This window comes from Trachurus japonicus, chromosome 9, assembly GCF_045865225.1.
Source record: "Trachurus japonicus isolate A0001 chromosome 9, Traja_1.0".
In the NCBI taxonomy this organism is placed as follows: domain Eukaryota; kingdom Metazoa; phylum Chordata; class Actinopteri; order Carangiformes; family Carangidae; genus Trachurus; species Trachurus japonicus.
Genome location: NC_140915.1, coordinates 25,843,086 through 25,865,958, shown reverse-complemented (window position 1 = coordinate 25,865,958; position 22,873 = coordinate 25,843,086). Strand labels below are relative to the sequence as shown.

The 22,873-nt window shown below is 43.7% G+C and overlaps 1 protein-coding gene across 2 annotated transcripts; it reads right to left on the bottom strand.

Annotated features, from left to right (window-relative positions):
- Positions 1–612: 612 nt before the first annotated feature.
- homer1b (homer scaffold protein 1b) lies at positions 613–22,030 on the bottom strand. Of its 2 annotated transcripts, XM_085786989.1 has the most exons (9): positions 21,798–22,030; positions 16,082–16,238; positions 14,257–14,388; positions 11,707–11,799; positions 9,235–9,383; positions 4,180–4,336; positions 3,812–3,922; positions 3,647–3,727; positions 3,086–3,535 (listed from the first exon to the last, which is right to left on the bottom strand). In XM_085786989.1, exons 1-9 carry the CDS (start codon positions 21,800–21,802, stop codon positions 3,344–3,346), a joined length of 1,077 nt encoding a protein of 358 aa, XP_085643115.1. In that variant the 5' UTR covers positions 21,803–22,030; the 3' UTR covers positions 3,086–3,343. The 2 variants fall into 2 exon arrangements, with proteins under 2 accessions (XP_085643114.1, XP_085643115.1); XM_085786988.1 differs by lacking the exon at positions 21,798–22,030 and having other exon boundaries at positions 613–3,535; positions 16,082–16,649.
- Positions 22,031–22,873: the final 843 nt, after the last annotated feature.

The following is a 22,873-nucleotide window of genomic DNA, read 5'->3' as shown; positions in this document are numbered from 1 at the left end:
GCAAAAAAAAAAAAATCTGTTGCTCAAATCACCATCAATGTGCTCAAACCTTTTGGGGAAACTGAGCTCAGGAGGTGACAGCTTTGCCATGAGCCGATGACCACCTGACTGAACCTAGACTCACGCTGGCATGTGTGTGTGACAACGACCTTTTAACTTTAAATAACCTTAACACAGCTTGTTTGTCAGTTCCAAATTGTTTTGTGATGTGTTTGCTTCTCCTAGACCTGTTATCCACATAGGCTGACTATATGACCCTCTGTCACTTCAGAAGTGCAATATCAGTATAAAGAAATTCAAGAAAAGGGATGAAACGACTTCATGGCTGATAATGAGTTTGATCAATTGCCTAAAACAGCGGACTGATTAAACATTGCAGTTGTTTTTACACACAAGTGTATTGACACACTGTTCCAACAATACCCCTTTGCCTTCCGTCCTACCATTTCATTTATTCAATTCTTTTTTACAACCTTGCCCCTGCATTTGAATAAAACCTTGTGAAGCAAATTCTGAGATTGTCTGTTTCATTGTTGAATAATTTAGTCAGTAATGTGTTTTAATAAAATAAAAAAAGGAAAGAAATGAAATAAAGAAACAGAACAAAAGCACTTTGTACACATTGAATTCTGCGGTCACTGTATTTGAATATAAAACATAGCATTTCTTAGTTCACAGAGGTGTGTTCTCAGCCTTTCGGGGCTGTCTTTGTTTGAATTCAACAAAGGATTTTGCTGGGCTGAAGCACCAACAGGTGTGTCTCCTGATCGATTTTTTCACCAGCATTTGGTAAATGCTTTCACCTGCAAACACACAAGTCTCACCAATCTACGAACATCTTTAGCCTGAGGTACCTCTTTAATATCATGAGTTCAAAATTACTTTAAATAGTCAAAAATATTGCCAGTCTTTTCATACCTCTAAATACAATAATAATACCTACATTTAAATACCATAAGTTACAAAACAGGAGAATGAAAAGCTTCTTATCCACTACTGTACAAAGGCATTCATTAACAATAGCATCAATATTAAGGTATTCCATCTCTGTCATTTGACTGTCAAAGTTGAACCAGAAAGAAAAAAAAAGGGTAACAGTTCCCTTTACATGGGTCTTATTCCAGTGTATTAACCTGTGCAACTAACTATGAAGTTGTAAGTAAAGAATGATGCGGTGCTAGGATGTAATGCAAATCTCTTGAAGTGTAATGTTTAGTTACAACAGTGTAATAACACAGTGCAAACAGGGTGCTCAATTGAAAGGTAGGAGAAGCAGCATTTCATGTGAGCATATAGTGTTTCAGAAATGGAGCAGTTTAAAAGGAAACAGAGATTTTTAATTGCAGTTTGGGGTTTTACCATCATAGGAGGAGCTGCTTCATAAGTGAATATTTTGGTACAGTATGTGTTTACATTGTGTTTTAAATACATATTGAAGAGGTTTCCATTGTTTACCTACAGATTAAATACTCTATGAGAACTATGCAGTACTTTTTTTCCTCTGGTTAATACACAACAATAAGCCACTGCAGGGTGTTACTGCATTCGAGTTATCCATCCATTCATTTACAATGTCATCATGAGTAGAAAGTTGTCCTATACACTTCTATAATTATATCATCAGTATTATATCCTGTGTAGAAAAAAAAAAAGAATATAAACCGAGTAGAGTTCTGCAGTCACCCGTGAGGAGTGAAAGTCGGTGGCCTGTTTCACTGAGGGTGGAGATTGACGAGCATGTAGATGACACTCTGTAAGCCCTTCACGATGCACTACTTCGACTAGACAGGGCTGCCACACAGGTTCGCGGTCAACAGTAGTTCACTTTCTGTCGGACATGGGGGATCAGCTGAGTTGTGTTTGACCTATCTGCATGAGTCCACTGAGTAGAGTACCTGATAGAGTTAGATAGAGGTGTCGTATAGAGCCTGTCTGGTATTGCTCAGTGTGTGTGTGTGTGGGTGTGCGTATCTATGCGTGAGTGTGTGTGTGTGTGTGTGTGTGTGTGTGTGTGTGTGTGTGTGTGTGTGTGTGTGTGTGTGTGTGTGTGTGTGTGTGTGTGTGTGTGTGTGTGTGTGAATGTGTGTATGAGTGTGTAGGCTTTGATATCCAAAACCAGGGTCTTTCTCTCACTGCACAAAACACACACACACACCCACACACACACATGTATACACACGTATTATATACAAACACGTGTTCGTGTCTGTGTGCTTCAAAGGCACACGTTATGTCAAAGGTCGGGCCTTGTTCAGAGACACACACCACACTGAGTTTGGCAGGAAGACAGGTCATTTGTGTGAGACGGTGGAAGCAGTTTGGATACACGAATTCTAATGTCAAATCTAACGTGGGCATGCGCCCTTTAAAATTTCTGTGTGGCATATGGCCGATGCCTTTGGAAGATTTAAATACTCATCTATCATGTAGGATTTTAAATAGGCTGTGGATACATAGCAGTCTTTCATTTTCACTTGAGAAGGGAAACCAAACTCCATTTTTCCAAGCAGACTTGTTGTGTGTCCAGGCTGTGGGAGCAGCATCGATGTCGCTCCGGGTCAATAGGTAAGACTGACTAGTTTGTTGAAGGCCGTCCTTCAGTTCTCTGTTTCCAGCGACTCTCCACTGGCAGCCCGAGCTCAAACGTTGGGACTCTGTTCAGCACTTCTCTGTACAGTAAGTCACTTTGGATCAAAGCATCTGCTAGTTAGAGGACAATATTTTGGAGGGATTTGGCAGCTTTGGCGCAGTTCTCTGAGTCTTAACGGCAATTATTTCCACATGACTTTCAACATTCCCCTTGGGGGGGCAGTTTAGAGATGAAGAAAAGTGTGTGTGTGTGTGTGTGTGTGTGTGTGTGTGTGATGTGACATTGTGATGCTGCAATCTGTGGTGTAGCTCTCCCAGTCAAACAGCAGATGGTGCTGAGGCACAGTTCTCAAGTTAACTAAGTTTGGTGTGTGTGTGTGTGGTGTGGGGGCAGTAGCATTGTGCTACAGCAGGCATTTCTATGATCGGACAGATCAATTCAACCAAGGTTAAGCCTACACCAGCCAATCAGAAGGCAAGATGAGGTAGTCCCTGTGTTGTTTTGAACTACAGGAGTGCCTGTGGTTGGTTGAAGCTTGATGCCTGCAAGGTAAAAATGGGGAATTAGCTGCCCTCTTTTGAGCGAAACCAGAACTGGGCAGTGCAGCGTCTCAGTTTGAATGTGTCTGGGTTGTAAGGGGGGAAAAGTGGGACATGGTGGGGTTAGGGATCGATGTTGGTGAGTTTGAGTTGTGGTTGTCTGGGTTGTAAATTATCCTATGGCTCTGTCTGTGCAGATTAGGCAGCTCCATCTCTAGCTGGCCTCCTCTATGAGCCGAGCCAAGGTGTCTCTGAGCTCCGTCAGCTCGAAGATCTTGCCGTCCAGCAGCTCCAGCAGCGTCCGCAGACTCTTTCTGAAATTCTCTTGCTCCTCTTGGTTCTCCTCTAGCCGCTGCTCCGCGCCCGCCAGCTGCTCCTCAAGCACCCGACTGCGCAGCTCCGTCTCCTGGGGAAACAGTGTTGTTGACATGTTTTAAGTTGATTTGTGGTTTTCTCGATTTTGGATTCGACACAGGAGAAATCTGCTTTCAGTTTAGTCACTTTTTCTTTCACCCACCTCAAGTTTCTGAGTAAGAGTGTCTTTCTGCTCCATCAGGTCATTCATGTTTTCCAGTTCTTCTTTCAACTTCTCCATTTCCTTGAGGATAATAACAAAGATTAAAAGGGTGTGTAACATGAATCTCTCGAAAACACTCACACACACTTCTCTTCACACACGCACCTCTTCCTTATCCCTTAGCGTATTCTCCAGCTCCTCTATGGTTTGGTTCAGTTCGGTCTTCTGTGATTTGATCACTGGGGTTTGGTTGCTCTGGCACTCCAGCTCTGTCACCTAAAACGGACAAAATGGACAAAATAACTCTGATCCAAGGAGAGATAGATGGTGCAACAGAAACAAACTGTCTTTTATTCCCAGAATACCTCTCTTTACTCTCCCTCATGCTTGCACTCATCTCTCCTCTCTGCTTTTTTCTCCCATCCTCTCATCTTGACTTCATACCATCCCGTCCAAATGATCACTCCTGTTTGATCTGAGTAAATTAAACACACATGAAAACAACTGAGCATTCCTGTGCCCTCTTCCCTCACCCGCTTGTGTAGTCTCTCGGCCTCCTCCTGGTAGGCAGCCAGTTGTTGTTTCCACTGTTTCACGTTGGCTGTGGACTCCAGCAGAGCTGCCGTTAGCTTGGCATTGTTCCCCTTTAGCGCCTCCAGCTCAGCCTCCCAGTGTTTTGTCATGGCTGGGCTGCACAACACAACACAGAGACATATCAGTTCACCACAACAGCAAAATAAGATGATAAGTGCTAATGCTTTCATGATGGATGTAAAATGAGAAACCATGATGTCACAATGTCAAAATGTAACAGTGAAGATACAAGACTCTGTAAATACTGGATGGATGGGCTACTTTATAACTTTATAAGTAGCCCATCCATCCATCCATCCATCCATCCATCCATCCATCCATCCATCCATCCATCCATCCATCCATCCATCCATCCATCCATCCATCCATCCATCCATCCTGATGTGCTGTGGTGGGCACTCAGACTGGAGGTCGGCACTTCTGGGCCTGTACTGTAACTGCGAAAGCAGCCGTCTGCCACATGAGTTGTAATCTGAGATTATATCCTCAGACTGGCTGGAGCCTAATCTGGTCCAGCCACTCACAGACCAGAAGATGAGATGAGAGATAAAGGAGAAGTGATTGAATGTGATTGAATTTCATGATGGAGAGGCGTGTTGGAAGAAAAAGGCGGGTGAAAAAAACAACAACACTAGCTAATGGGCAATGCAGTTGAAGATTAATATTAGATACACTGTATGTGTTAAGGGAAAATGCTTCCGCTGTGCATCTCCCTTGTTAAACATGATGATTACAGACATTTGCTTTTGATTTACATAATGCCCACTCTGTCTATCACATAATGTCTGACTTGGATGGGAGAATGTATGAGAGACCTAAACGTTGTCGAGTACTGACATCGAGTCAAGTGCCTTTGAAAAGGAGCTCCTACTCCCACACACTCCACAGTAATTCCTCACTGCGGTGGAAACAGATCCACATAAAAACACAAAGGGAAGCACAGCTCGCTCAAGGAGTGATGAGGCTTTGACCCACAACAACAATGTGGTTTTCAGGTTTGTTCTACCCCCACATTGACCCACACACACACACACACGTATATAATGCTCATGCACTGCAGCGATACTCCACTATGCCATAACACCCACTCTGTGAAGTGTAAAAGCCCTGATCTAATTCACTCAGGACTCCCACGGTGCCTTCAGTTCTTACACAACAGCCACCCCCTCTGTGAGTGCAAGTGTGTCTGCGTGTGTGACGCATAGGAGGGAGACGACACTTCATCCTACACATGCACATACTAACTGACACACACACACACACACACACATGGAGCGATGCTGTCACCAAGGCACGCAGCCGCGCCAATGTATAAACCTCACACACCAGCTCGGAGAGCGGGAGAGCAGGCGAGACATCAAGATGTGAAGATGGAGACAGACGGAGAAAGCAACCGAGAGCGATGGAGGGAGGATTAGAGAAGAGGAAAGGGAGAAGATGTTTTGACATTGGTGTTCGTTTTCATTAAGCATGAGGCTGGCTGAAAGGTTTCAGGAGGGCACCTGAGCACAACTCTGGGTCAGGACAGCAGAGCAGAGCTGGAGGTGTGTGAGACACATGGAGGGTAAGTTAGCTGTTGATTGTAAAGATGGTGTGTATTATTTACTAAATGGACTTTATCAGCCATGTATATTTATCAGTTGCTGAACAATAGGTTGTTTTGTTACAATTTCACAATTGTGTGATGTTGAACTGAAGAAACTAAATGTTTGAAATTGATTTTTTGCATTTATTCATTTATCAAAATTTTTCAAAATCACAGACTGTAAAAATCTGTATCTGGTGCAGCAGATTCAACTAATGTTACACTGGTCTGTGCTTTTTCATGTGAACAATGTTCCTCTGAATTGAATGTGTCATGATGAGCAGCAGATTTTGTGGGATGTCAAGATATACTGTGTTTTATGTAGTTTTACTTTTTTTTTTTTTTTTTACATTTTATTGGTTTTCAATGTATTTTACACTCTTTCTTTTTGATTCAGTTGTGAATGGATTTTGTGGTTTGGACATAACCTGTGTACTCTACTTATGCACCACAACTCCTGAATAAAACATCAACACTCTGTTTTGTGTTTTACTACTTTACAATGTCAATCATAATTCTCCTCCCAGGCTCAATAAAAGCTGCCAAACACACAAATCGTAAACTTGTGTGACACTGGAGGTTGTTTTTTTTTACAGCCACCTCGCGTTTATGCTGCGTCCTGACCGCGGTGCATTGTCAGGTAGGTTCTTCCTCCTCACATAGCCCTTCAAGAAGCAGGGAGGCAGAACAGTTGCCATGGCAGCACCAGAGGAACGGAGGCGCTCGTGGCACCCTGACGCATGACATCGGCACTGTCTCCTCTCACACACAAGCCTACCCACAAATCCACCGACAGACGCCTACATCCTCCGACACTGGGAGACCATTCACACGGAGCCTGACCAGTCCCAACAAAAGGTCTTATAACATAGTGAAAACCATTCAGAGCCACTCCACTGCAGACCTGCCAAACACGCCTACACCCTGTGATATAAAAAACCCCTCTCAGAGCCCTGCGTACAGCTGTCTCTCATCCCCCTCTCCCCTCCTCTGCCCTGCGCACCCACACATACCTGCCTACACAGTCCTGCTAAGCAGCAGTGTGGTGCACATGTTATGGAGATAAGTCGTTATCTAATTCCAGACGCACGGCAGAGACACAAACACAAGACCATCATAGAGGTCTGGTGCAAAAAGACAGAAAACACCTGTGTGTGCAAGTGTGTTTCAACATCTTAACCTTCGTGAAGCACTATACAAGTACAACACATTCAAAATACACCACAAATATTTTTATTCTTTTTTTTTGGGTTGTTATCAAATCAAACGTGCTTACACAAATGGCCAGAAAATACATTTTAAGTGCAGTTTGTGGTACACGTGAGGCCGATGGCGCCACTGCAAAAGATGATAGACAAGTGAGATGAGCCACACAGTACATACTAAACTGAAGAACTATGAATCATAGAGAGAAGAGACAGAAAAAGAGAGGGTTATGTGGAAAAAATATCTGGATGGTCCTTGCATCTACCCTCTCTGCATATGCCTCTCAGAAAACACAAGACTGAGGTTTGCTTGTTATGTCCACGCTTGCCACTGCAAACGCTCCGAGTCGACCCCGTCTCCCACACATGCAGCATTAATAGACATATCAGCAGCAGGGCTGCAGCAGGCAGTGGGTGTCCTCTCCACAGCCTGCTCTCACTGCACTGTTCATGATGTAGCGGTAGGGATTTCTGAGCATTTGCACTTGAGCTTGTGGAGGCTTTACAGAATTTAACACATTAATAAAAACATCTACAGTAGTGTCTCTATAGATCTGTGAAATGATCTTTAAATATTTGAAAAATGGGAAGATTCTCCACTCAAACACCAAGAGTTAACCAAAAAAAGAGTGATAGTACACTAAGCGATTGAATGATATCTTTAATTAATAAGAATCGCAGCCAGAAAGAAAATGAAAGTGGCACAAATTACAGAGGTTTTACAAATGAGAAGACCTGAGTGTACAGTCGACTACAAGTGACAGTAGATAATAGGACAGAACAGTTCCCCTCGTAAGAAAAAAAAAAACACATACACACGCACACAAGCACGCACGCACACACACACACACACACACACACACACACACACACACACGCACACACACACCTCACTCACTTAAATGACGGAAACTGAGTGTCGTCCTGTTGAGTTTATTTATTGTAGGGAGTGTGTGCAGTTGGTGCATTTCTAGGTATCAGTGACTCATGTACAGACTTTACACAATGCACTTCTCTCTTTCTCGCTCTCCCCAGTTTCTGACAAACACGCACACACGCTCTCTCTCTCTCTCTCTCTCTCTCTCTCTCTCTGTCTGTCTGTCTGTCTTGGTCTCTTGCCTCCCACTACCCACACTATATGTTATATAAGTCTTACATAAATGCTTCATCGACACCTTTTCGGCGATGAACCTCACAGCCACACCTCTTCAGAAAGCCATTAAACATAGCGAAAATATTTACATGGCACTTTGACCCCTTTATCTTACATAATCTACTTAATACGAACTGGTAGTGACAATTACAGGGAATATGAAATATCCATCTCCATATTCAGCGTGCTAACGGGACACAAACACACCAGGTATGTATATAACAGTAGTGATGCATGCATAGAGGTCACATATTCTGTAATGCATCCAAGAACATAAAAGTCAAAAGGTTTGAATTTGAATTTAAAAAGATATTATTGCATTGCAGTAGGTAAACATTAAACTATAAATATATAGATACGAGTCTCCTTGCCAAGCATGCTCAGAGTGAACAAAATCAACTACTTAAATAATCCCTCATTCCAGAGGAACACATAGTTACATCTTTTGCTGGTCCACATGAAGTGACTGTGTGAACGTCACTGAATGTACGTCACTGTATTTCAAGAGAAAGTCCTGTGAATTCATCACCCCCATATTCCTTCTCACTGGTGTTTCGACACGACACACTGTTGTTACCTTATTTGTTTGCAGTTAGTGAACAGGCAAGTGCATCATTGCTGACCTGGGATCAGGCTGTTATTTTTTGTGAACATTTGAGCCTGAATGCTTTTTTTTTTTTTTTCGTTTTGCGTAGTTATGATGTCGCAGTAGTCAGGACTTGTTATGACATCCCTATTAGAAAGAGCAGACCCGACAAGTCTTAAACTGCCCCCTAGGGAGGAAAAACACGAGAGAGCAGTGGTGAATAGAGGGAGTTCATGACCATGCTCACATGCAACACATACTGTACACGGGCACGGGTGCACACAGATGGAAAGACGTAGAGGAGGAGAGGTGTGGGACTTCTCTGCCTCAGATGAACAGAAAAAGCTGAGAGAAATTTTGAATCTATTTTAGTCTTGTTTGAGTGTGATACTGTATGTGTGGAATATGAGAGTAAACATGGCAACACGGGACAGTGACCACACAGCAATGCGGGATGTACTGTACCTGTGTGTGAAGGCCAGTGCGTTCTGTGCCGGCTCGGGACGGGGGTCTGAGTTGGGAGTCGTGTCGAAGGTTTCATCTGTGCCGTTGATGTTTTCCATGGGCGGAGTCACTGGGGTCAAAGGTGACGAGAGTTCACCTCCAGGAGACTCCTACACGTGACACAAAACTGTTACTGTCACATAGACATCAACTCACCAGTCAGTCACTGATGAAATTAATCCATTTAGTACAATTCACACTGATTTATACATCTGTGATGTCAATAAATACACATCAGTATCTTAATAATGAGAAAAAAATAATAATGAGGGAACTTATAGTGAGGCCATAAAGGCTTTTAGATCTGTTACATTTTAAAGCACTTAATGGCGTCTGGTTTCCAGAGAAACAGCCTCAGGCGCACAGGAAATGGTGCATTCAACATTATCAAAAGCAGAGACAGTAATTTCTTTAGATTGCACAGAAGGAGATCTGGATCGACGTTAGCACAGATAGACACCAGGGCTGAGGTGGCAGAGACAAAAACTACACTACGTTACAGCAGAAAGTGACCAACATTAACCTGTCTATTGTATATTACTATTACTATTCTAATAGATGAATTGCTTTCCTTATAAGATTTCTGCACCTTGAGGTGGCATCTTCAAGTTGCTTTTTTTGTCTGCCCAACAGTCCAAAACCTAATGATATTTAATTTAAAATGATTAAAACACAAAACAGAGAAGCACCAAATCCTCTCGTCTGAGAGGCTTATCACAGCTTATCTTGAGAGGGATTATCAACATTGTTGCTGATTTTCTGTCAACTAATTGTTTCAGCCCAACACCACTTATGGGAATGTACATACCTATAATTAGTAACTAAATGTAATAATATAAAATGTATAATAATTAACTTGAGCAATCTCAATTGTCTCTTATTACCAGAAATCCCAACAAGATAAAAACAAGAATTTCATAAATAAATCCTATGTCCCACATAACAGTTGACATGAGAAGTGATTTGTGTGTGTGTGTGTGTGTGTGTGTGTGTGTGTGTGTGTGTGTGTGTGTGTGTGTGTGTGTGTGTGTGTGTGTGTGTCTGTTTGGGGATCCTGGGAATGCCGCCTCTCACACTGCTAAAGGTCTTATTGCTGTGGTGCTCAAAATGTGTGCATCTTGGTGAGCCGTTCCACTTGCCCATAGGCCAATAAATAGCTTACTATAGCAGTGGGAAATTGCAGAATTACAGATTAATGCTTATCTTTATATCCCATACAAGCTCGGAATTATACGAGAGACAAATCATTTAGCTGTTGCACGTACATAAAACAAAGCTATTAAGACTCAGGGCTCGGGCACAATACGGTGGCACAATGACACTGCTTGTAGGTCTCTAATGGGAAAGCAGGAAGTGAGAGATAAGAGGAAGATTATGGCTGGTGTTACATTTTGTGCTCTACATTCATTAATATACCATTAAATATCCATTCATGGTGCGTTTCCACCGGGGGTCAGGCCCACTGGGACCAGCATACTGTAGCATTTAGCTCTGTGTTTGTGTTTTCTCATCTTATTTTGTCAGAACAGTTCCTCTCTCGTGTTTCCTGCTTTCAGTGTATTCAGAGGAGAGAAGGGAGGGGGGGATCTGGAGGTTAGAGAGAAAGCCAGCAGGCATGTGGGTGAAGCACTGGCTTTGAGTAGTGAAACAGAGCAGACAGCTTCAGCACACCGCTGCAGGCTTGTAGCAGGAAGGCCGCATGCAGCCTTTATAGTTACAATGCAATGCAATCCCTCCACTTCCAGCAACTGTGATGCGGTGCTGGCCAGAGCACACGCAGCCTTCAACCCCTGATGAGAGCGAAGCTGTCCACTTGGCTTCATTATAAAACGTCCTCCCATGGGAAGAACAAGGTACTGTAGCATTTCAACCCATGTGGGCCGCAGCATTAATAGTAGGAGTAATAGACCGCAGTACAGCAGGGGGCTGCTGCCCTTGCCTCCATAATGAACAGACGAGGACATGAAGCCTGTTAGCAGCCTTTAGATTAAAGAAGAGATTTCTCTGGGGATTCTGCTCTGAAACAAGCTAATTTTCTCTCAGATGCAGCTACACATGCCCTAAAACACTCTATTATTACTTATCCCACACATACAAATACCTAACATACAGGCTAATTATGCTCTCCAATCCATGGTGAGTTCACAGAAAGCTTTGTCTTTTTTATGTATAGGGTGGATACATACAGGGAAAATGTTGGTGTATATTGTTTTAGGTTTGTAATTCTCACAGTAGAGGAAAATTACTAACTACTCATACTACACTCATGCTTATTTTCATTTTAAGCCACCTTTCAGTGTTTTTTTTATTCCCCTTTTCTACATCAATTAACTAAATGTTTGTTTTTCAGTTAAATTCTTTGTTATCTATCTTACTCCGTCCACAATAATAATAAGGGGTGGGGTGGGGTGGGTCAGTGTGTTGTGAACGTACCTGAGAAGGAGACGTGGCCATGTCCATCTTTTCTTGACTCTTCTCTTTAGCGAGCCGTGCTGCTTCTTTGTATTCTGCGAACTTCTCTGCAAACTGAACACAGAGGGACAGCTATCAGTATGGGCTGTAATTCATACAGTGCTGTGCTGTTTAATCTTTTCAGTAAAGCCATATGTGCACACACACACACACACACACACACACACGCACACACAAAGATCAGTGTGTAATAGGTCAACTGTAAAGCCAGGGGAAACTGTCGCCAACAACCCACAGTTTAACTTAGGAAAGAAGGCCCCGACCCATAATTCCCCAGCAGAAACGTGAGCTAACTAGGTCACTGTTAGTAACCTTTAAAACTGTAACACACACACACACACACACACACACACACACACACACACACACCAAACAAAGCAGGCGGTGCCACTGTGTTTTTTGCTTTAATCAGAAGTTGTCAGTGGATGAAGTTGATCTCTGGGTTTATTTTGGTCGAGAGCAAAGATACCTCCAGCGAGCCTGAAGCGGTAAGGTGAGCTCAGCTGAGGGACTTTGGGCAAATATAAACACACACACAAGCACACATCCCTGATGCCCCTTTAGGGTGTGGTTGATCACTGACGCTATTTCCACAGTTTTACTGAGTAATTTAGCACATACAGTCCTGCAGGGGGCCGGCGGAGTGATGAGGAAATCAAATTGACAACTCTGATAGAGCCGCTCTTGTGTCTGCCATTGGTGGAGCTGCAATGAGTAACTCAATATGATTTCACTTCAGTGCAATATAATAGCTCTGGTACAGTGATGTAAATGCAGTAGTGAGTCACTGGAAGTGCTTCAGAAGCGTTGGCACTGCGGTTATCTGAGAGGTGAATCTGATTATTTTAACTTGAAACCAAAGAAAATAGCCGTCACTGGCTCTTACTGTAAGACTGGATATTGATACACCTCAGACACAGTTCCTGTTAACACTGTAGCTGCCGGAGTAAATCAGTTCACAGATGCTCCATATTAGAGAAGAAAACCCACAGTGAAGGGAGTTTTAAAAGCAATCTGCCCTTTTACTCTCATTATATGCACAAGATCACCTGTCAATTCAGTGACATGCATTTTTGCTTCTTTTTTTTTTTTTTTACCAATTAACCCTGAGTGCGTTTGCTGTTCTTTGGCAGACGTCTACCTCAAAGTCATATAATTAAACCTATTTTCAGATTATTGAAAAAAAGAAGAAGAAGAAATGATCAGAATTGAGGTAGGAAAGTTTTGGTTCCAACTTGAAACCAAGCTAAAAGTGAGACGACTCCAGAGCCACGCAGGGGTGCCACAATCATGAAATTTTAGTTGATGATTAATTATCATACAAGTAACTGCGATGAATGATTTAATTGTCTTTTTCCTGATCATTTTATGCCACTATTATAGTATAAGCCTAAATAATACACATACATAATAAAAAACTACATTTCTGTTTGCCTTTAGGCTTTGCAACTAAATCCATGATGCTAATGTCAATATGCTCATTGAAATGCGGTCGCAGAATATTAGAAATGAAGCTCCTTGAGATAAAAAGTTTGTGGCACTCCACCACTGTGCCACTAAACCAGAGAAGAAGAAGGGGGCGCAACGTGATGATGTCATTAAAAGAGCAAAATTCAAACCTCAAACAGCGGAAAACGACGAGGAAATAATGATGGAAATATGACATTTCTGTTAGTTTCATCCTGCTGTTTTTATACAGATGAATGAAAACAATTATGCAAAATAATTGTGGTTAGCTCAAATAATTGCGATCAGGACATTATGTAATAATTGTGATAGGCCTACGCAGGATTTTGTTTGATGTGGGGTTAGGGTTAAATTGAATAGTTTGAGTGCCTCTTTAAAACCAACACTGCATCAATCTTCACCACAGGACCATGAGTCATTACAGTAATGTCCAGTATAAGATATGAAACATCTTTAATATTAAGTATTGTTATCAGTCTCTCTATCCCTGCCTTCCTGGCACAGAAAGCACGTCTTCACGGCTGTGTGTGTGTATGTGTCTGTGTGTGTGTGTGTGTGTGTGTGTATGTGTGTAGGTGTGTGTGTGTGTGTGTGTGTATGTGTGTGTGTGGGAATGCTGTAAGCCTCCCTGGTTCACGACAGAGCTCAATCATACTGCAGAGGAGAGACACCACCACCGACTCTCTTACTTTCTTTTTCTCTTTCTCGCTCACACACTAACACACACACACACACACACACACACACACACACACACACACACACACACACACACACACACACACACACACAATGAACACACACATATACTGTACATAACTTTCATAAACACACACACAGAAAAAAAAAGCCCAATTAGGACTAAACGCTGAGCAGATCTACACTTTGTGAGATGTTATAGCAACAAGAGTAAAAAGAAAGTTGAAATGCCATCCTCTCTCAGGGACTGGGGGCGAAAACAGAAAAGAGAAGCCGCTCTGTGATTGATGCTTACAGGTTTCTAGTGGATGTGGTTTGTGTGTGGGGGTGGACGGGGGGCGGTACCTTGGATAGATGATGCTCAGTGGAGAATCCCAGGCCATAGACAGTGTTTGCTCGACTGTCCGCCCACTGGCCAAACTTCTGTGAGGTCTTTGTGAACGTCATGTTGGGACTGATGGTGCTGTTGATTATTGCCTGCAGGACAGAGGCAACCCACTTAATATGTATTAAATTAACTTTATTGCTGCAGTGTGCGTAGTGTGTGTGTGTGTGAGAGAGAGAGACGGAGAGAGGGAGAGCGAGAGAGCGAGAGAGAGGGAGAGAAGGTCAGATGAAAGGGAACTGTTTGAAAAACAAATCAGGTCAACACATGATGGAATCAATCAAGCCCTAATTATGTGAAACACACATAGTTTACACGTTATAATATCACTTTGCCTTATTTAGACAATTGGTAGAAAATCTAGTATTATTAATCTTGATAAGCTGTTTCCTTAAAATTGTAAACTGAATGTCTGATGGTTTTGCACTGTTACTTGAACAAAAACAAGGGCTTCTGGGTAATTGTGAGAGTCATGGACAGTTTTGTGAGATTTCACCTAATACTGTGACAAAGTGAATTGTGTATGTTCAGACGTGTAATTTCTTAAAAGCCTTCAGATTCAATGAAGAGAAGTAAACAGTATATCAGGTGAACATCTTGAATACATAGATCTATGAGTTAGTGTACATCAGTGAGCTACACTGTTGTGCTGGCTGACATGTTTCTTCATCACCAAGAACATGGTTTGGTTTATTTTGAGTCACTCCCACACATAATATCCCACTGTGGCAAAATACTCTCTGGACCGCCAAATCTGCCACCCCAACACTATTCACTATTTACTCCAGTTATCCTTGACTTGATGAGTAGATATTCATGACTGGTTTCTGAAGATTTACATCCTCGTGGGAACCAACCACGACTGTTGGGCGTAGTGTGGAAGTCAGAGATCCTATGAGCCACAGGCCTCATCGAAATCTTATATAATTCAACTTCATCTGTTGAGTAACATTTATAGAAAACAAATTAATGGCAGATCAATTAGCAGTGTTGTGTAATAGCTGAAATTCTGGTTGGCATCATTTCGTAATGATGAGGGAAGCAGTCAGTGAGTGTGTTGGTTACACAACAGTTGAAATTAGTGATCGTCTATTGAGCGCTGTATGCTATGGGTTGGTTGCTAAATTGAGTCACGCACACACACACACTTAACTCAGTGACTTTGATTTGCTGCTGTCAGGCCTTCATATATTTTTGACCGTCTCGTTCACCTGTAGCTTCAAACTTTTCTGCCTTTGCTACTGTAGCCACGTTGTCCACCACACATCCTTTTCACGCTGTCATCTGTTTCTCTAATTTAACTTCACCCCTCCTGTCTCCATAAGTGGTCAGCAGTGTGTGCATGTGAGTGACTGGTCCATCCCTATGAAGAACTCGATTACACCATGCCCAGCAGAAATATCCTTCCCGGATCTCAAACAAGAATATCCTGAGACATTAATGGTGGACTCTGAAGTGCAGAGACAGACACGCACTCGTAAATACAGTAGTTGCATGCATAAACATGTTGAAACATGAGCTCTTTTAGGATGTGTTTGCACATTAGATTCCAGTGCAGAGCTTATTAACACCATTAAAGCTCAGTAGATCACGGTGCCACTAAAATCTCCTGTAAGGTTGTTTGACGTGATTATACTGAAACATCTGGAACATCTTAATAAAACCATGTCAGCTGGCAGAGAATAAAAATAACACAATGGATGCAGCAGCAGAGGTACAATGAAGACTGTGTTGTACGTGCAACAAGGTGTGCGAGAGATTGACAGCAAAGAATCAACCGCTCACCTTGGTGCCATCCAGGCTGATGATGCGGTAGACGTTACGCGTGCTGTCGTAGAAGTAGGAGACAGTGACCGCGTGCTTGCTGGTGGGCAGCCAGTTCTTCTTGGTGTTGGGGTCGATCTGGAAGACGTGGGCCCTCGTGCTGTAGATGGGCTGCTCCCTGAAGGGGACCAAGAAGAAGTGGTGAACCTCTTTGTGCCGCAACACCAACGTCTCACCAAACCCACCACCACCAGCATTGAAACTCCTGTTGCCCACGGGGGAGTCAGATCGCCCTGGCAACCGAATTACCAACTCGCCATCCTCCATAGTTACACCACAGAAAGAGAGGCTATCAGAGGACGACGATACAAACTCATGGTCTACGAGGATCGGATGGGATAACAAGCTGAACTTTCAAATTACAGCAGAGTTGCTGCTTTACACCTCAAGTCTACACTTTCCCCTTGTGCATTATCTCTCTAGGCACACACTAGACGCATGCAGCTATCCAGCAGAAACCCTTTTTGTCTTTCTCTCTGTGTAAGGCGTCGTCGTCTCTCTCTGCTCTGATATGGGAATGCCTGCAGCACTGAGTGAGGGTCACACGGGGGAGCACAGGGGGGAGGAAAGGAGAGGGTTTAAGGCTAAATATAGACAGTAGGCCATGGTTAACTACCACAGACACACCCCACAGAGCTGCACTTTCCACACACACACCCAAAGCCGCACACACACAATACATTAACATCCACACACAATGACACAAGTGTGATGGAATAATACGTGTGTATTTATACTACGTGTGAATGTATGTGGATTTGTCTTGTTGCTGCTTGGATCAGTAGGTGATCCAAACTCCACTATGGGTTCAATTGAAATTACTTAATTCCTTATTGACCTCTGTGTGACACGCAAACCAGAGTTTAGATTCAACCCCAGTTGCAGTGGAGAGATTATATAAGAGTGAGCTCTGTTTTTGACCAATGAATCTCCTGTCACTTATGCTCAACCTTCACCCTCCGTCCATTTATCCCTCACGCTTCGGTTTGTTCTTCCAGTGCCCTCGTATATTCCAGCATTGTTGGGGCTTCTTGGGTAATATCTACAGTCAGTACACACACACACACACACACACACACACACACACTCAAGGCGCAGGGTGCAGAGGGAGATATTCTGGGCTGGCAGTGCTGGCAGAGCAGGAGATAGAGAAGTGCTTACACTGCACTGAGGGGGTGATGGGGGACATCAAAGGCTTGCTGTATAAATTAATATTAAAATTCAGCAGCAGCACCCCTCCTGTGTGTGATTAGCCAAGACTGGGAAAGAAAGAAAAACATGGAGACAGGGAGAGAGAGGGAGAGAGAGAGGGAGGGAGACAGAGGGAAGTTAGGCAGGGAGAGAAAGAAAATGATGGGGAATGTGAAGAGTATGGGAAGTCAGGGAGTGAATCTGGGATGATTAATGCGACTCCACAAAGCTGCTTGTGGAGTGCTCTGTGCGAATTATCATAATCATCGACAGCAGTGTAAGTGGCAGAACTGTGAGTCATTTCAACTCTCTCCCAGCACACATCACACAACCCCGGCCTGTCTGTATGATCTGTGCAATAGCCGCTTGGCAACTGGCATCGTTTTTCATTGCATAATTTGATGGAGCTGTGGCAAATTCTGAGCTTCTTGTTGCTTGATTGTGCGTGTACCAAACACAGCCATGTTCCTGTGCTTTAATTTTTACATGAATGCCCATGCCAAGGAGTTTTGTTCCAAAATGACACCCACCAGTTGTCAAAAAAAGCAATACCTACTCCTACAAGTAAACTTTTACAAGACAGCATGGAATATGATGAAACGATGACTCCTGCTTTCTTTTAAAAAAAAAGGAGTAAAAAGTAAAATAATATTATAAAATATTTCTCTTCTTTAGGAGCAGGTAAATCCATAACATGAAAGTTTAAATCAAACAGACATGCTCCCACTACAGATTCTGGTCTGAGCCTGACAGAGTCATTTGTTGTGGGATTGCATGAAGATCAATTCAGAGCATGTTGATCTTCTTGCACTCTGGTGATGAACTCCACTCCACTGATGTGTGGCCTATCTGGCAGTGACACAGATTTAGCAACAGGCAGAAATGAAAAGAAGCAGGAGAAATTGCCTCAAAATGTTGTCTAACCTCCACCAGCGTGTAGTAGGCCTACATGTGTATAAAGTGTGTATATAAAATCAAAAGCTGCCCTCCTCACCAAAAGGAAAGTGCGGTGGGTAAAACAGAAAAGTAAGAGTGTTAGCAAAAGTGGTCATCTCAGTTGGTAGAGGAGAACGAGTGGTAGAGGAGAAAGTGTGGAGGAGGAGGAGGAGGAGGAGGAAGAGGAAGAGGGGGTGTTTAGCATGCAGAGTGTACTGCGTGACACAAGGGCAGGTGCTGGAACGTGAATATTAAAAACAGAGAGAAAGAGAGAGAAGGCAGGCAGGATGAGAGAGAGAGAGGGAGGGAGAGTGATAAAGTGAGAGAAGAGGGGGTGAGGAGAATGTGGAGGAGGTGATGAATGTCGGAGAGGACAGAGAGCTGATGAATCCACCCATCTTCCAGCAGAGGAAGATGGAGGGAGTGGGAAGCTTCTAAACTGCTACACAGTATAAACAGCTACATGAACTATGGCTGTGTGCTGCTCACGCCTGAACTTTCAGGATGAAAGGAAAGTTTTTGAGGAAAAGAATGGATGGATGGATGGATGGATGGATGGATGGATGGATGGATGGATGGATGGATGGATGGATGGATGGCGGTACAGTCAGACGCAGTGGCTACACATTGATGAAGAGTTGCTAAAGGAGTTTCATAGTTTTTTTTTAACAATCACAGTAAAGATTTTCTGTTGTATTGTATTTATAAGCAGTTGGAGGAGTGGGAGTTAATTAGTCTGTGGCACAATACAGTTTTTTGATGTTATAAAATATATAAAACAGATAAAGGAACAGATGTTAGCGTCACAAGACTTATTTCACTTCAATTCACAGTTGCGGCCTTCACATAGACTTGACCGCACCATGACAAGTGGACGGATTTTGCTCCGAGGTGTCTTCTTATACCAGCATACGTGATACGTGGCAGTATACATGATTTTATATGTCTGGGTTTTAGTTGTTCACACCAGCACAATGGAGGTGAAACAAAGTTAGACTTAAAACTACTCAGCAGGAAAATGTCTTGCCAGAAACATGTTCCCATTAGTCTTACAGTAATAATCCACAGCCATGATAGTGAAAAGTTTTCATAGGAACTACTTTCTACGTTAATGATAAACAAAGAAATCTGTGGATTTGTGGTCCCTGATATGAAATTAAAAAATGTAGAATACAAAATGAAACAAAACCTTTTTTTGTATTTATAGGTTGAGCTGCCCCATTAGAATATGTCGAGCTACAGCACAGAACCTCGACCCAAGCTAGTTAACACTGGTATTGATCTATAAAGAACAATACTGTAGCAATGACTACAGGGCACACACACACACACACACACACACACACACACACACAAACACACACACACACACACACACACACACACACACACACACACACACACACACACACACACACACACACACACACATCTGCAGTTCCAACAGGTGTTGCCTGTAGCGCCTCTTGTGCTTCAGGGATTTGATGCACAGATGTGAACACTTTCAGCCACACACGCACACACTTTACTACATGTTACAACAAAACACTGTATTTTATTTTCTACACGAGTGAGTCTCCTTTAACTATGCAGCTGTCCCACTTGTTCTACAAACACTGGCACCGAAACCTTGGCATAATGAAACGGTTCATCTCAGGAGATCTCCCTCTCCCTCGCCACCTCCACCTCTCCTGGAGTTGTCCTTTGTTTCCAGAGTTTTTCATTAATTCAACAGAAGAGAGCTTGAAGGCAAGTGGAACATATTTAAGGTAGAGAGATGTCATTAATGAGAGAGCTCCCTGTTGCTCCATCTACTGGGATGACCTGAGATGTGCCTGCGAACACACACATACTGTACACTCTTCTGTCCTCACACACCCACAGAAACAAGCAAAGACAAAGACAAGCAGAGAAACTGAGTCCATCTGTGCTCTGATTGTATTTGCCCAAGGAAGTGAGAGCGCACCAGGGAGAGTGTCGATAGGCATCTCCAGTTCTGGTCCAACACTAATGTTCTCCACTACCATTAGATCAGAATAAGGTTTGGTATTGAGCCACAAGGCCGAAAGTGAAATATGACTCTATCTTGTCTGTGCCATCACTGCTGGATGGGCACAGAAACAACAGATCTGGACCAACTGTATGTATACACTTTCATCTCATCTGCACCTGCACATAATTCACACTTACACATGCTACAGCAAAGTAAATCCGATCACAGTTTTACAATTTATTCCATCATGGATCAATTGAGTCATTGAGTCAGTTGCATAACAGTAAGTTAGTCACCAGTGAGGCAGAGCCCAGTGGAGAGCTGAGGCTGAGTGGGAGACTGCTGAATGATGTGTGCTGCCCACACTGTAGGAGGGCAGAGTGGGCGCCTGGGAAGCCTCCAGTGTATTGTAAATAGTTAATGCAGGAGTTTTGGCCGATGCCTTGAAATCGCACCATGCCTTTGCCATATTGTTAACCTCCTGCTGTGCAATTAATCACAATGAACTGCAGGAGACAGCTGTTAATGAACAGCAGGCTTGGTGGGGGGAAATGGACCGCTGAGCTCAGGGTTAGGGGACATGCAAATGAGCAGTGCTGCTGCACACTCGGCAGATATTTCACTGATGGGTGCTTGTGGTTGAGGATGTGTAAGGCAGCGGTCACCATGCTGCCACAGAGACAGAGAGAGAGAGACAGCCGCTCTCTGCTACTCCAGCCTTGAGCAGCACTGTACAGCTACTGACATTAACCTGCCTCTGACATTATAGCTGCTGCTCCCAAAACCTTCTCCAGAGCAGGACCCGGAACAGGGTGTACAGAACATCAGAGATCTCTGATGTGCTGAGATGCTGTTACAAATGCCTCATCCCGAATTACATAACTGTCTATAATGTAGGTGGGGAGAAAACAGTGGGACAGAGAGACCTAGAAAAACCAGCATCTCTATCCACTCTCTCATTGGTTTAGGGCAAAGAATAATGGATTGTGGAGTAGGGAAGCATTTAAACTTTGCTTCATTTTGGTAAACACACCCACACCCAAATCCCCCCCCCCTCCTAGTCCCACAGTGGGAGCCACTGCGGATTAACCACTATTTTTGATCCTAAAAGTTTGATGATGGCAGCAACTTCTGCACTAGCATTTGTGTGCCAGCGTGTTGGTCCAAAAGCGTATTTCTATTTTACCAAATGGAGCCTATTCTGAGAAGAGGGGAACAAATTGTTTCATTATTTGCCTCAAATTTTGTTTTGTGTGTCTATGTGAGTGTGTAGGCTATGTATGTGTGAGAGAGAGTGCAGCACAGCAAGGCCATCAGAGCATCACTACTCTACCACATCCAGCAGCCTATGTCAGACAGCCCATCTGAACCATGCACCCACCTTCAGCCACATGTTAAGACAGACTGATTTTTTACGCATACACCTGGCTGGGTAGTTATTTGTTATGCGTGGTGTGGTTTCCATGGCAGGGAAGTTCATATCGCGTGAGGCGGCCGCAGCTGATATGAATACAGAAAGGAACTGAGTCTTGCCTGTGGGATAATAATCACACTTACCCCATTGTTGTGGTTGAAATGAAAGGCGACACCTGACCACCGATCCTTTTCGCTGGCAATAAAAAAAACCCCGAATCTCTCGGATTGGCTGCTGCGTATGAAGGTCTTCTCTCTACACGACAGCCTCCCCTTTATCACCGTCGGCGCGTCTGCAGGAATTTGATGACAAGTGCTCCATTCCTCCCCCTCTCCGCTGTCACCGCGTGAATTCACACATACGTGTCGTTCTGCACATGGCACGAAGATCAGAGCTTCTTCTCCTGCTTTGGCGTTGAGGGTTTGGTGATGGAGCAGCAGAGGCAGCAGCAGCAGCGGCGGGAGCAGCGTCAGGAGCAGCGCTGTGGGAGATCCAGTGCAGAGTCCAATGGAGATCCGACGGGCGCCCTGCTGTTGTCGTGTAAATTACAGATCCTCGCTGAAAGGGTGGAGAAGCCCTGCTGCCAGAACTGGGAAAGACAACCCTCATTTAGCCAGATAACGCACAGCATCCCACTGTCCACCCGCGTCTCTCTCTCTCTCTCTCTCTCTCTCTCTCTCTCTCTCTCTCTCTCTCTCATTACCATAGGCTCACAGGCTACACCCCCACTCTCTCTCTCTCCCAGACTACCGCTATTTCACAGCTGCTCCACACATTTAATATTACCAGTACCTGATGTTAAACGAACCTCTTGGATTGAGCCTACAGAATAACATTTTGTTTTTTGCAAAATCACTTGATGCATTTTTTTTTTTTCACGGATTCACATGACAGTCTCAGGCCCTCCTTATCAATGCGGGTATGTCAAGTGGTTTGCATAGAGTAAAATATTCAGCAGCTTCTGTGTTGTGTAGCTGTATTGTGCTTTATTGATCGAGTCCCGTCCACAGACCCTCTGTTTCCAGCCCCTCCACATCACCCCACCCCACGCGCCGCCGCCGCCGCACCGGTCCACATCTGGCCGATGCTTCCCTCCCACTCAGATCAGTGTCAGTATTGAACTGCCGACGTCACGACACCATCCTCCGCAGTGACGTCACTCGGTGCTCAGGGGACTGATGCCATTTGATGTTTTGTTATTTTATAATAGGTTTATTGG